Source organism: Phalacrocorax carbo, chromosome 7, assembly GCF_963921805.1.
Source record: "Phalacrocorax carbo chromosome 7, bPhaCar2.1, whole genome shotgun sequence".
NCBI lineage: Eukaryota > Metazoa > Chordata > Aves > Suliformes > Phalacrocoracidae > Phalacrocorax > Phalacrocorax carbo.
In genome coordinates, this window is record NC_087519.1 from 21260159 (window position 1) to 21276466 (window position 16308).

Genomic DNA, 16308 nt, shown 5'->3' on the forward strand with positions numbered 1-16308 from the left:
CAGGGCATGTGGGATAGCATGGGCAAATACCTAGGGCAGTGGGCACCCCCAGTGTTTTGGCATTTCACCCTGAACAAGTGCAGAATCCTGAAAAACTAGCAGAAGATTTGGAGAAAATAAGCTGTTATGCTGGGAACTCCAGAGAGACACAGATAACTGCAATGTGCTGGGGCCTGGCCCATGCGTACCGAGCCCTGCTCAGCAGTACTCACTGCTCCCAAGGGGAAGAGAACGTCTCCGGATTGAAAGGCAAAGTGACAGGCACTGCGGCCACTCAAACCCCCACGACAAGTACTGGAGCTGGCTCAGAGAATCAACCCGTGCCAGTATCAGTCACCCTCATGCACAAGACAAAATCTTGGAAGCGGACGTCAACTTGTTTAGAACGGGATGATGAAAAAGCAGGGCCGTCACGGGGACAGGAGGAAGAAGTCATAAATGAAATAGAGGCCACCCGATCCCTGTCCTTGAGCGAGTTGCGAGATACGCGAAAAGATTTCAGCCGTCGTTCAGGGGAGCACATTGTCACCTGGCTGCTCCGATGCTGGGATAATGGGGCCAGTAGCCTGGAATTAGAGGGAAAAGAAGCCAAACAACTGGGATCCCTATCTGGGGACAGGGGCGTTGACAAAGCAATTGGAAAAAAGAACACAAGCCCTCAGCCTCTGGAGGCGACTCCTGTCCGGAGTGAAGGAACGGTATCCCTTTAAAGAAGATGTTACATATCACCCAGGAAAATGGACAACCATGGAGAAAGGCATCCAGTATCTAAGGAAATTAGCTGTGCTTGAGGTGATTTATGGTGACCTGGACGATCAACGGTCATCCAAAGATCCAGATGAAGCCGAGTACACACGACCCATGTGGCGGAAGTTTGTACAGAGCGCGCCATGTTCGCATGCAGACTCGTTGGCAGTGATGTCCTGGAAAGGGGACGAGACACCAACAGTGGCGGAGGTGATTGATAGACTCCGGGATTACGAAACAAATATCTCTTCCTGTCTAGTCTCTGCTGTGGAGAAACTATCCCGAGAGGTCCAGCAACTCAAAGAAGATATGTCCTGCTCCCCACCTCTACAGAGTAGTGTCTCAGCTGTTAGGAATAAGTGTCCTTTGGCTCAAAGGAGAGGATACACACCACGGGCCACCCTGTGGTTCTACCTGGGTGACCACAGAGAGGACATGAGGAGGTGGGATGGCAAGCCTGCCTCGACCCTAGAGGCACGAGTACGTGAACTGCAAGGAAGAACAATCACTCAGGGAGGCTCTTCCAGGAAAGCTGCTGCTCCAATTTCCAGTGAGCAAGTCCCCAGACAGAGGAGTAGAAGTGCAGATTTTATTTCTAAGCGTAATAGAGAGATGCTTGATTCACACTCACAGAAGTGAGTTGTGACTGCCATGATCAAGACTAGAGGGGCCCTGCCTCGAGCCAGGTGGAGGAAAGGGATAACTGGGCTTACTGGACTGTGTGGATCCGATGGCCTGGCACGTCCGACCCACAGGAGTATAAAGCTTTAGTGGACACTGGTGCACAGTGCGCCTTAATGCCATCAAACTATATAGGGGCAGAACCCATCGGTATCCCTGGAGTGACAGGGGCATCCCAAGAGCTAACTGTATTGGAGGCCGAAGTGAGCCTAACCGGGATTGAGTGGCAGAAGCACCCCATTGTGACTGGCCCAGAGGCTCCGTGCATCCTTGGCATAGACTGCCTCAGGAGAGGCTATTTCAAGGACCCAAAAGGGTACAGGTGGGCTTTTGGTGTAGCTGCCTTGGAGACAGAGGAAATGAAACAGCTGTCTACCTTGCCCGGCCTCTCAAAGGACCCTTCTGTTGTGGGGTTGCTGAAGGTCAAAGAACAACAGGTGCCGATCACCACCACAACAGTGCATCGGCAGCAATATCGCACCAACCGAGACTCTCTGATCCCCATCCATGAGCTCATTCACCAACTGAGGAGCCAAGGAGTCATCAGTAAGACCCACTCACCCTTTAACAGTCCCATATGGCCAGTGCGGAATTCCGTCTAATGGAGAGTGGAGGCTAACAGTAGACTATCATGGCCTGAATGAAGTCACTCCACCGTTGAGTGCTGCTGTGCCAGACATGCTAGAACTTCAATATGAACTGGTGTCAAAGGCAGCCAAGTGGTATGCCACAACTGATATCGCTAATGCATTCTTCTCAATCCCTCTGGCAGCAGAGTGCAGGCCACAGTTTGCTTTCACTTGGAAGGGTGTCCAGTACACCTGGAATCGACTGCCCCAGGGGTGGAAACACAGTCGTACCATTTGCCATGGACTGATTCAGACTGTACTGGAACACGGAGAAGCTCCAGAACACCTTCAGTACAGTGATGACATCATCGTGTGGGGCAACACAGCGGAAGAAGTTTTTGAGAAAGGAGAGAAAATAGTCCAAATCCTTCTGAAAGCTGGTTTTGCCATGAAACAAAGTAAGGTGAAGGGACCCGCGCAAGAGATCCAGTTCTTAGGAATCAAATGGCAAGACGGACGTCGTCAGATCCCAATGGATGTGATCAACAAAATAGCAGCCATGTCTCCACCAACTAGCAAAAGGAAACACAAGCTTGCTTGGGCGTTGTGGGTTTTTGGAGAATGCATATTCCAAATTACAGTCTGACCGTAAGCCCCCTCCATCAAGTGACCCAGAAAAAGAATGATTTCAGATGGGGCCCTGAGCAATGACAAGCCTTTGAACAGATTAAACAGGAAATAGTTCATGCAGTAGCCCTTGGGCCAGTCCGGGCAGGACAGGATGTAAAAAATGTGCTCTACACTGCAGCCGGGGAGAATGGCCCTACCTGGAGCCTCTGGCAGAAAGCACATGGGGAGACCAGAGGTCAACCCCTAGAGTTTTGGAGTCGGGGATACAGAGGGTCCAAAGCCCGCTAGACTCCAACTGAAGAAGAGATATTGGCAGCATATGAATGGGTTCGAGCTGCCTCAGAAGTGCTTGGTACTGAGGCACAGTTGCTCCTGGCACCCCGACTGCCAGTGCTGGGCTGGATGTTCAAAGGAAACATCCCCTCTACACACCATGCAACTGATGCTACATGGAGTAAATGGGTTGCACTGATCACCCAGCGGGCTCGAGTAGGAAACCCCAGTTGCCCAGGAATCTTGGAATTGATTATGGACTGGCCAGAAGGCAAAGACTTTGGAATATCACCAGAGGAGGAGGAGACACATGCTGAAGAAGCCCCACTCTATAACGAAGTGCCAGAAAATGAGAAGCAATATGCCCTGTTCACTGATGGGTCCTGGCACCTTGTCGGAAAGCACTGGAGATGGAAGGCTGCTGTATGGAGTCCTACACGACAAGTAGCAGAACCTGCTGAAGGAGAAGGTGAATTGAGCCAGTTTGCAGAGGTAAAGGCCACCCAGCTGGCCTTAGACATCGCTGAATGGGAAAAGTGGCCAGTGCTCTATCTCTGTACTGACTCCTGGATGGTGGCAAATGCCCTGTGGGGCTGGTTACAGCAGTGGAAGCAGCAACTGGCAGCGTAGAGGCAAACCCATCTGGGCCGCCACATTGTGGCAAGATATGCTGCCCAGGTAGAGAACCTGGTTGTAAAGGTACATCATGCGGATGCTCATGTCCCCAAGAGTCGGGCCACTGAAGAACATCAGAACAACCAGCAGGTAGATCAGGCTGCCAAGATTGAAGTGGCTGAGGTGGATCTGGACTGGCAACATAAGGGTGAACTATTTCTAGCTCGATGGGCCCATGACACCTCAGGCCATCAAGGGAGAGATGCAACATACAGGTGGGCTTGTGACCAAGGGGTGGGCTTGACCACGGACGCTATTGCACAGGCTATCCACGAATGTGAAACGTGCACTGCAATCAAGCAAGCGAAGCAGGTAAAGCCTCTGTGGTACGGGGGACGATGGCTGAAATATAAATATGGGGAGGCCTGGCAAATTGACTATATCACACTCCCACAAACCCACCAAGGCAAGCGCCATGTGCTTACAATGGTAGCAACAACGACCGGCTGGCTGGAAGCATTTCCTGTCCCCCATGCCACTGCCCGGAACACTATCCTGGGTCTCGAACAACAAGCCCTGTGGCGACATGGCACCCCAGAGAGAATCGAGTCAGACAACGGGACTCATTTCCAAAATAACCTCATAGACACCTGGGCCAAAGAGCATGGTATTGAGTGGGTGTATCACATCCCCTATCACACGAGCCTCTGGGAAAACTGAATGGTACAATGGACTGTTAAAAACTACACTGAGAGCGATGGAGGGTGGAACATTCAAGCACTGGGATACACGTTTAGCAAAAGCCACCTGGTTAGTCAACACAAGGGGATCTGCCAATCGAGCTGGCCCTGCCCAGTCAGAAATCCTACATACTGTAGAAGGGGACAAAGTCCCTGTAGTGCACGCAAAAAGTATGCTGGGGAACACAGTCTGGCTTCTTCCTGCCTCAGGCAAAGGCAAACCCATTTGCGGGATTGCTTTTGCCTGAGGACCTGGGTGCACTTGGTGGGTGATGCGGGAGGATGGAGAAATCCGATGTGCGCCTCAAGGGGATTTGATTTTGGGCAAAAACAGTCAATGAACTGAATAGCACAATGCGAACTGCTATATAATATTGTGTGTCACCTCTGTGTTGTATCAATGATATCAGAGTACGAGCCTCCCAACCCATGGAAGATAAACTGTGAAACAAGCAAAGTGCAGCAGTGATGGAACGATGACTGACTCGGTATGCAGCAACCCAACGCCACACACACCACCTCTCCCACCCTGAAAGACTGATACGACAGATGGAGCCCAGAGTCATGGACTGGGTGAACTCAATGGACACTTAATGGACACTTTACAGGGAAGGCCCATAAACTAAGGGAACGATGTCTGTGTATTATGTTAAAGGATGGGAAGGGGAGGGGTGGTGGTTGGTAAGGTTGTATTGGATGGTATGGGACCTGGGCATGGTGTAAATGGTATGGAATGTGCTGGTTTTGGCTGAGAAGGGGTTAGTTCTCTTCACTGTAGTGCCTGTGGGGGTCAGCTACCTTTCCAGCTTCCCACGCTCTGTCATCTTGGTGGGGCTGGGAGGGGCGGGGCCATGGCAGGGGCGGCTGACCTCGGCTGGCCAATGACATGTTCATTCCATACCATGTGACACCATGACCAGTATATTAAGGGGGGGCAGTTTGCAGCTCTGGGAAGGCGCGGCATCGGGTCGGCAGGCGGTGAGCGGCTGCGTTGCGTGCGGTTTGTTTCACTGGTGGTTCATTCCCCCCCCTTCCTCCTCCCCAGGTTTCACTCCTCTTGTTGTTCTCCTTTCCATTGCATTTTTGTTGTTGTTTCTTTTAATTTTAATTATTAAACTATTCTTAACCCACGAGCGTTACCCTTCTGATTCTCTCCCCCATCCCACCAGTGGGGGAGTGAGCAAGCAACTGTGTGCGGCTGAGCTGCCGGCTAATCCACGACATTCGGACAAGTATGTGCATCCAGAGATGAAAATAACATTTTACCAATAATCACACCAGCAATATTCCAAAGTTAAAGTCTACTACCAAGACATTACATACAACTTTATAGTTTTTAAACCCTCATTCCCATATAAAAGCATTAATACTAGTGAAAAACTGATGCGGCTAGCTGTTTGATCAATATGTTACAGCTACACTGCAGCAGACATGCTAGCAAGCACTGCATTAGTTACTAAAGAAAGCTTTCACAAATTAGAGGAGTACTTATACTAAGATTTCCACTTGCCCTATTTTTAACATTGCAAGCTGAAGTCAACCCAATGGAAGTACTGTGCCAGTGAATCGAGTTGCTCCTACTTATATCAAGTTTGGAAGTGTCCTCATGCTGTTTTAAGTTGTAATTGAATAGCTTTAACTACAACAAATCTGCTGTTTGATTTTTAGTGTTCATATGCAGGCTAATTGATATAGTACTACTATGCTGCACAGATGCACAGAACTGCCAATATGCTAAATGCAATGGGAGCAGAGGGAGAACATCCAGCTGTCTTCACAAATGCTGGCACAGGCAGGAATCATTACGTACCTATGTGGAAGTACTGTTATGCCACCTCAGTGTTATGTATCTGTTGACCTTGTGCGTGCAGCTTAGTCACTCATATGGGGTTATGCCTCCCTGACAAAGATGCACTGTTACTCATCTGCACAGGATATTCCAAAGGATTCTGAAGCATGCTTGTTTGCCTGAAAATACCAAATCAGCCTTTGGCCCCATGACACTGTCCTTATTAAACCTGAAATTATTTCTGACAACAAACAAACAAAAATCCTGTTACCATGCCAGACTTCTATAAGCTTCTGCATTCCACAGCAGTCAGGTGGACTAAGCAACTCCAGTAAACCCAAAGTGACACCCAACAGTGTGCCATTTTGTGATGGAGGTCTTAGCTACAATAGTCTGGTTTTTGGTTTTGGTTTTGATTTTTTTTCCATTAATGCATCCATTTTAATAGCACCTTTAATGAAGTCTTCACACATTGGTCCACAGTTGCGCAGATCTCCAGAAAATCAGTTCTTACTGGAGAACACTTGTAGGGATTATTGCAAAATTTCATTCTAAAAACCCTGCTTTTGCAACATTGCACAAGCCAGTACACAGTTTAAAGTATCTAATCACTAATTAGAAATACTGTAAATAGCAGAACAATTGACTGGGATTCAAGCCTTTTTGTCTCCTATGTAGAAAGCAGGGAAACATTATTCCTTTGTGCCAAAAGATGAGTTTAATGGCAAGTAAGTTTATACTTGGAGAAAGAGAATTCTTATAGTTATTTTAGATCACAGGCAACATAAGATAACCAGGACTGTAGCATAGTTTTGGATGGACTTATCAATGAACATACTTTTAAGGAAGAACTATATTTTTAGAATTAAATACATAGAATAGAGACCCAAAGATTGAGGAAAAATTTCTCTAGACTTTGTACATTCTCCTTAAGAGAATCTTTGGGGTTTTGTGGATTCCTTTTGAATTCCTACAAATTGTGCCTAAGCTACAAAAAGTTCCCTGCATGTTTAGGAAACATGTAAATGAACATGTAAATTTCTCATATTTCAATTACAGAATGGGAAGGTAAGCAATAACCAAATGATTTTTCCTTCGCTGTACTTAGGAATATAAATGCCTTTTTCCTCTAGATTTTAGGGGCCTTGTTTGATAAATTTACACCATAAACAGAGCTTCCCATTACAAGAGAGCTGAACCCTGGCACGAAGATAGAAACGGCCAAACTTCTCAGTAAATTCCAGAGTTCTGTTTTCTTCAGTGGCCTCTGGGTTCCAGCCTGCTTATTCCCCTCAGCGCTCTGACTACCTGTACCACATGGCATTAAACACAGCAAATTCCACTTTGCAATTAGGGAGGTAGACACAGGACTGTCAAAATAGTTATGCTCTCACCTGCATTTGCCTTCAGATTGTAATTTTTCTGTAAGAAGGGGAAGAATAGGAACCTGGTTTACTACAATCAAACTAACATCTCTGCTAGCCTTACATACATCTCAAAATGCTTTAAGTGTACTCCAGACGAACCCCAGCTAACATATACATGAGAGACGTTCAGGAAAGATGCATGTTATACACAACCAATGAACAGGAATTTCAGACAGGTTTCATATGTCAGAGTATTTAATATTTTTTCTTCTATGACGTAAAAGTCACCTCTTAAAGAATAGCTTGGAGAAAAAATTTTCCCTAGCTGAGTCTTTATATATAAAGCTTTAAAGCAAAGCTTATACTGGCTAATGTACAGCTCTTCTAAAATAGTTTATAATGCCACAACCTTAACCAAAGAAACATAAATAGCTATATTAAAACCTTTTGCTGCCTGTATTTATAAAATGTGACCTCAGTGAAGTGATTAGGTTTATACTCATTCACCTAGTATTTTTTATAGAAAGGATCAGTTGTTTTGGAATGGGAACCATGCATAAATTCCACTATTTGAAAGATACATTTGAAAGTGTACCTTTAAGAGAGTGTCATGCGATGTGTTTTGATATTTAGCAATAAATGTTATCCATCTAGTATATTTGGCGTCCACTTATCTTTCTTCTATGTCAGCCATATTTTACTTAGGAAAACAGCATGTTGAACAGTGTTAACTACTCTAAGTTGTAGCAGTTCCATTATCACCCCTGTAGGCAGCTTTCCAGTGTCTAAGTAAAACCTAAGCAACATTTACAGTTACTCATACTCCAGTAGAACATCTTTGAAAGGATGCAAACCCCTAAACTATCAAATTTCTTGTAAACACGATCACACAAGCAGGTAAGCATTAAGCTGGTGGTTCATTAACAGACGTAAAATTTTAAGTTCCTGATACAAGTCAGTTCTAACACTGTGCTTTGAATTTGTCACAGCCTGGTATCTGCCACTCAAGGAAACAGAAGTCATTTTTCAGAGAAGCCGCCAAATCGTGTCCCATGTTTGGCATGCCAGTCTCCAGAAATTACATGAGAAAAGATCAAACTCAGCAAGCTATTTTCAAACTTAATCAAGTTTGACTGGCATCAACTTTACTGAAATGAAAGCCAGTACTCGCTTAAATTGAACAGCTGCAAAGACTACTTTTAATATAAAGATACTACTAATATTTTATATAGACTGCTATATTCTGTACAGATGTTTCATGCAAGCACCAAAAAATTTCCACGATTTCTGAATTAATCTGTATATTGTTCAGCACAATCTTTATCTGTAAGCATTTTAAGTAAAGTTTCTAATGAATCAAACTAACCTTTCACTGTGAAAAGCAACAAATGCTGGATTAGGTACAGACTTTTCAAGACTGTAGTTTCTGTGCCAACATACAGGTATAGCTTTATTATTCTTATTCACCTTTCCTGGAATTAAGTTTTAATTAAACAGTATTTATTAGAAGTATGTAGTTTTGACCAGATCATATTTTTTAGTGCCATGCTCAGGTTGGGTGTGATGCAACAGTGAAACTCAATTTCCAGAGATTATAATCTCTCAATCTCTCTGGAATTCAGAGGGAACACATGAGCACAGGACAAAATATCTCTAACAGTGCAGTCTGAAGAAAGGTAAGGCAACAATCCCACACCTTCACCAAGATTGAGCTATACCCAAGCCACATAAACTCCACCTACATCCTGTGCCTAGTGCCTCCAACAAACTCTTAGCAGATTTTTCACTTTGGTTAGTAGTTCATGCATAATCGTCTTTCCACTGACAAGACACAAGGATACAGAATTAAGCTTTTCTGAGCAGAGTTCTAAAGCTCCAATCCTGCAAACTTCTATGCATCATTCTTAATTGGATATAAGTTCTTTGAGTCTTCTAAGCTACCTCAGATCCCCTAGTCTTTGAACATGGATTAAATTTTTGGGTAAGTGTATTGTCAATAACTTTGCAGACTGTCACATATTACAAAACAACAACAACAACAACAAAAAAAAATCACAGTGTTTACAAACACACCAAAAAACAGCTTGCCTTGCCCTCCTGCCCACCCTTCAAATAATATGCATGTTTACCCAAAGTGTGATGATAACATATATAGACACAATCTAGCAGGCCTACACTGAAGCTTGTCCCCACTTGTAGGGGAATAGACAGGGATTGGCGACCAGAAGATCACGGGCTGTGACGGAAAGATAGACTCCTCCCCATAGGAGTGGCAGGAACAGGAAGCGCGAGAGCTATATAAGCGTGTGACGCAGTTTAATAAATGGACATTTTGTATCCATCATATTGATGTCTGTGCATCACTGTCCCCAGGGTGGGTAGAGCCCTGTGTCCCGGAGATATGCAGCCCAAGATAAGTTCTCCCACAGAAGCGTACAGCAACACTCACTAGAACAACAAAACCCATCCAAGAACTGCAAAGATTCAGAGGGGCTAGTTCATATTACCTCACTTGTATTGATAGCTCAAACCTTTAACTGCAGAAAAGTTTTTGTGCCTTTCAAGTTTGGAAACATGGGAATATTCCTTCTTCCATCTCAAGTAAGTCAGTGTGGATGACTGAAGTGATGTTAAAACTGAATCTCTCCCCACACTCAAAAAAAATAGTCGTTTCAGTAACTGCCTTGGAGTTCTGGAAAGCATGAAGTGTATATTTATTCTCAGCATGCCAAAATTTATTGAATGTAGATTTGCCAGCACCCTACTGGGAGAAAGATGAGGATGATAAGATCATATGAAAGAGGTCTTGTAAATTTATTTTCTTGAGATTAGCGGCCCATTTATATGTAAAGGGAAATGAAAACTGAAGCCTCAACAAAGGTAACAAAAGAGCCACCAATTTGCAGCAGTATCCAGTGTCTCAAATGCAACAGAAATGAAGGTGCTGAATGCCAAATTGAAGTGCCAAGATGCACAGACACTCAGCAGGCCATTTTAAACCTTAATTGTACCCACTAGGAATGCATTATGTTTCTTCAATATAGTTTTAGCATAGCATTCCCACACAGAGCTACTGAATAACAATCAATTATTCTCCTGAAAACTCACTATTTACATAATCCCAAGTAACTAAAATAGACAGAACCCAAACTATGTAGCACATTACTCTTACTCAAAAGGTTCTGCTAGTAAACCCTTACAGCGAGCCCCAAATACAGCACTAAAATTCCACCTTCACAGAACAAAAGAACCCAGATACACAGTGGTTGTAATATACTAGTACATGAAGAGAGAATACAAGCTTAATAGCTGCTAAACTAAAATCAGGAAAATATCGTGCCTATGTTTTAAAGATGCAAATACATCCCTATGAAAGCAGAACATTTTTCAATTTTTTTTCAAAAAAAGAACACCTTCCATATACCATATTATCAAAATCTGACTGACTGTCTCAAAATACGAAATGGCTAATACCATACTAATAGCTAAATCCATTAATCAAAGAAAAGCAACCGTTAAAATTATTAAAGACGAGGAAAAACTGAGGTATTACTTTATTAATGCAGTAAAGATTGTCACTCACATGGATAAAAACATGAGCAGTTTCTTCTTGACACTTCTCATTTGGACTTGCTTTCCAGTCATAACTCTCAGAAATTTTACTCACCTGGACTAATTTTTCCAAAATAGGATATATTAAAATTTTTAAACCAAAATTCTCCAGCCATTAACACATGAGGTCAGGAAATAAAGCATTTCCTTAACATAGAAATTGAGCAGAAAGGTAGCATCCTTGTAGGAAGAATAACATGTATCATTTTATTGTTGAACAGCACCCCGCCTTAAAATAACTTTAATGCCAAGAAATCGTGCATCCAGAGGTTAGGAAATTACAAAAGTAGAAGCTGAGAAAGACAACCTGTATTCCGGCATTTTTAACTTCTGAATTCTTGACTTTGAAACTTGTATGCTTTAAAAATACAAATGTGTGTACAGCTTTATATGTATTACTCAGCCAATAATGTATCAGTGATATCACAAAACATTTTTACGTTGTATATTGTGTCATAACCAAAACAAAAAATTAGTAGATACCTGTTTTGCAGTCTTGTGTGCTCCCTGAGTGGCCCTCTTTGTTTTTACACCAGCCTGCCATTTTGATTTTCCTGTGGGAGAAGCAATTGTTTTACTCAACAATAACAATTTTAATTACAGAGCATTCTAAAACACACATTTACCATTTTGCCATGCACTGATATAGGCACAAGTTATGAGTTAAGAGGTTTGAGAAACAGTATATTCCAAATACCTGTTCCACAGTTCAGAATGTAGATAGTGCCAGAAAACACACAGGAAAAAAAATTACAAAGCAAGGCAAGAATTACAGGCTTCATTCAACAAAGTTAACCTACCTTTAAGTTCCCAGTGCCTCTGAAAATCATATCTTTACAATCTACATGTCAAATACAATATTAGTTTTCTATATATATTAAAAAACCTGCTCTTGAATTACTGTAGTATCTGATTAAACAGAATTAAAACTAGGAAATTTTCTTAGGAAAAACAAAAGAAAGAATTTAGGTTGAACAACTGTTCAAACAACCTACCAGTAGATTTACATATTTTCTGCCAAGAAAGATAGGGAAAAACACAACTTTGGACTGGATTTAGTTCACCTACATTTAGGTAGCCAAAGGAAGAGAGAAAAACATTCACAGAGCATGCATCAGTCCCCTTAAGATCTGAAGTGCCTTCTCAAACATACCTGTCTCCCTCCACTCCTTGGATGAAGTGACTTTGGCAACTATCCTTCTAAAATCAGTTTCAATTCCCCCAGTCAGAAAGGGTGATTTCAGGCCTCAGTGCTGTGGTGGTGGAAGTTTCTTAACCGCTTAAGAGTTCTCTTTGCACTGATAAATTTGTGTTAGCCTAGACCTACGTGGACATGTTTGCGTTTAATCTTTGAGACTCGCTCGGGTGGAATTTAAAAAAAAATTTTTTAAAAAGTTTTATTCCTCCAACTTAGTATCCAACTTGCATAACATGAAAAACACAGGATCCAATTACCAAAAATGTAAGCAAGTAAGACAAAATACTGTGGCAAGAGTACTCTCTAGCACAGATTACATCTAAGTAAAAGTTTTAGGATTATTTAGCTGGATGAAGCCAAGCAAATAAATGCATTAGCTGAATACAGTTCCTTCCTAGACCATGGAGATCATTCTTGAATTTCAAAATTGTCCAGCTGAGTTTTTAACAGTTCTTAGGCCAAGTTCCCTAACACAGTCCAGCTGTTTTACATTGCCCTGGTTATGTAAAGCAGCTGTAAACCTGTCTTAATCAAGCAGTTGTACAGCTGGTTTGCATCACTGGCTATTCCAGGGAACAAGGCCTTCAATTTTAAAAGAAATGAAAAATAATTTGCTTGATAATTAATTTTTGAAATGCTATGTTAGCCAAAACAGGTACCAATTAACATATTGAACTCAATTTAGCATTCAGGAAAAAAGTTGATCCAGCTACCATATGTACAAAAATTTCCTATTCACTAAAAATCTTAAACTGCAGATAAGTTCCATGTCAGAATTATGATAACTGCAGTATTTCCATCCCCAAAGTCTCTCTTCTGAGATGATTTACATTCTGCAAAGACAAGATTTTGAATGGAATGGTATACAGAACTTGCACAGTGAAAAGGATTACAAATAAATGTGGGTATGGTAAAATTTAAAAAGGGCAAACAAAAAAAAAGTTGCAGTCTCTTTACATTCTACAAAAACAGAATATTAATTCATCATCTAAGAACTGGGAAATGTCTGAACAAGTCCCCAGTAAAGACAAAAGGTAGTTTTCAGGAACCTTCTATATAAGGCAAACACTTTGAGAAAACAACACTTACGTAAATACCAGGTTTTGCAAACTTAGAAGCAAATGATGTGTGGCAGGGACTAATTCTTTCTTAAGGTACATGGGCCAAAAAGTTCTGTCTTTCAGCAGCAGCCACATTTCTGAGCTTTATTAGTCTTTTTCTTCTAATAAAGACCTCTGGTTATTAGAGGATATCTTCCCTTCTGCTTTTGTCCTTTTATATTCACAAGCACTGAGAACACAAGAGCACTCCTCAGCTGTTACATGCATGTTCAGTGACTACTGGTATGTAGCTGTACAACACCAGCATTGCTATGAGATGCACAGGAACTCAGTGACATATGAAGGGCATTATCTGCTAGGAATTTACTGAATTTTAATGAAAGAACAAGAGCAACCAAAGATTATAATCTCATTTGCTATTAAGTCGCCAGTGTAAAATACATGAAGTAGCAAAGTTTTGCAGTGTTCAGGGAGCTACAGTAGTAGTATTTTACACTCGAAGTCCATTTCCTCTCTGTCTGGTAATTAAATATGAAGCCCACAGATTTTATGACGCGTGAAGACTTCCTGTCACAAAAAGCTAAGGTGCTAGTATCTCAAAAAAAGCGCCATTGATAAACTATTTTCAAAATCTATCTTTTTACTATCTTGACAATCATCCCTCATCTCTATCAGATAGTTTTACCGACATGAGAAATGTGGGAATCACCTTTACATTTAGTAATTACTAGCAGCCCTCATTTCTGTTCTCACTATGGCAGAGATCAACTGTGTATGTTGTTTCAGTGCCTTTGACCTGTTCATCATGAGACCTTCAGCAGGAACCATAACAGTTTTCAATTGTATTTCTCTTCATCTCCTTGAATGAATCTGACGATGCAACTGGGTAAGCATTCTGTTGTTTTCCTCCAGTTCTTATACACAGTGTCAGTAATCTACTCTGTCACCTCTCGTCTTCCATGTTATCTATAAAAGCTGTAAGACAGTCAGTCTACACTGTAGTACCACTGCTACATATAACCAGTCTGTACTCCAGGATCTATCTTAACTAGCCCAGCTGGTACACTCATCCATCTTAAAACACACTTGCAAAAATGAGGCTTGGGTTAGACCTGGTTGCCTGAACCTCATATAAAGTAAGGCAGAGGCATCTGCCTGGAGGAAGCAGACAGATGAGACTGATTATTTCTGACCCCTTAATTGAGGAAGCATATTGACATTTTAATATTATGGTAAACCACATCTTTTTAAAAGTTAGTAGAGCAGTAGTAGGTAGGATTTTTCTAACTGTACAATGCTAAGGATCTAGAGAAATTACTGCCTTCAAGCATGGATATAACCAAAATTCTCCATGTTTTGCCACCTCCAGATTGAATTACAGCAATATATTTTGCACAAAATTACTTTTACAAATCACTGTCACTGCCTCACCAAGAATATAATAGCTCTGTATTTCACTACCAGCACTAGACTGGATTCCCATTCATTTCAGTGAAATTCAAGGTTTGAAACCTATGAGCCTTGAAGAATACCCTACCTTTCATGTTATATTCTGCCAGTTACAATCAGATGCAATGCTGCTAGGGCTTATACGTAACGTTTTCAGTCACTACTCTTACAACTTCCTTATGTGGCCAAAGAGAGCCAAGTTTCACGACTTTCATCACATACTGCAGAACCTGTTTACTCCATCGGGCTCTTGCTAAAGGAGTAGATTATACTGCAGGCTCCCCAAAGTGTGCCAGGTACATTTCAACCAGTAAAATATGTTTCCTTACCCTGAAACACTTAATCTACAAATGAATTCCATATGGTGAGAGCCCAAGCGATTTTAAGGAAATAGGAAATAAGAAGGGAACAGTTACAAATACAAGATTTGCCAAATTCTTGACACACCTCTTAGAGCGCCAGAGGTACCTTACCTTCTATTAACATTTAAATGTCTAGCCTCTGCAATGTTTTAACTGTTACTAATATCACAGCTTAGATTTTGTAATAAAATGCTTGCGTGGTGCTTCTCTGCATGCGGTGCCTCAAATTTCATGCTAAGCATATAAAATAATTACAAAGGAAAAAATTCTGAAATCCTCTATTAGAATGATCACAGCTTTCCAAGTTGGGCAAGATCTAAGCGATTGCAATAGGCAATTAGTGGCCATAGGTTTGGAATGCTAATCTAAATCTGGAGAGAGAATATCAGACTAGTGAATTTTTCACACTTATAAGACTCTCCTCCTAGGACACAAGTCAACTGCACTGTTAATTAGGCTATCCACAGAATCTGCTGTATATTAATGAATTCTGTGAAGGAGAATTTTCATTTCAAGAGTTGAAACGCATTAACAGTCTATCTCTTCTAGACCATTGCCACCATGTTTCGGATTTTCTCATGTCACTGATCTGTATTCATAACTAGAATTTCAGATCTGACATAACAAGGGTGCATCCTGCTCCAAAAAAATGTAACGGACGTGCCACCTGCTATGACAGAAATCTCTCTCCTTTTTAAGGAAATATTTATTGACTGGAACTATATATTTCCATTAAGGAATGAGAAAGTTTTGATTGCAATTATTTTCATTATTGCTCTTTTACCCATGCCCTCTAGATAAAATACACAAATCTTTCAGAGGAAAACTTAAATGGTAAGGAGGACACAAGCACACAATTTTTAAAGGAAACAGAAGAAGAGAGGATACAAACTGAAAAAATGAATCCAGCATTTTAATCTACCAACCCTCTATAACACTACCACTAGTAATAGCAAATGCCCATACCCTGTTTCTGCGGGGGGGGATGGGGGACATCTCAATGAGTAATAGCATCTAATATAAAATGTTAAATCAGACACTGTTACTGCCAAAGCAATACCTCTGAACATTACAAGCAGAAGGAACTGTCAAAGACAAAAATTCTGCTTGGTACAGAAGAGTTGCAGCATTTGCTCAGGCAACCTGAACCTTTGGCCTGATTTACCCAACCCCTGAATGAGTTAGAGCTGTCCTAATTCATAATATTGCCGTATC

At 41.8% G+C, this 16308-nt stretch overlaps 1 protein-coding gene across 2 annotated transcripts in view; it reads right to left on the reverse strand.

The window, feature by feature from the left end:
* SCAPER (S-phase cyclin A associated protein in the ER) overlaps positions 1-16308 on the reverse strand; it is a 180549-nt gene that overhangs the window by 155979 nt on the left and 8262 nt on the right. For both annotated transcript variants that reach the window (XM_064456758.1, XM_064456759.1), the window contains exon 4: positions 11507-11577. In XM_064456758.1, the coding sequence (XP_064312828.1) occupies positions 11507-11577 (71 nt within the window). The remainder of the gene's footprint in view (positions 1-11506; positions 11578-16308) is intronic.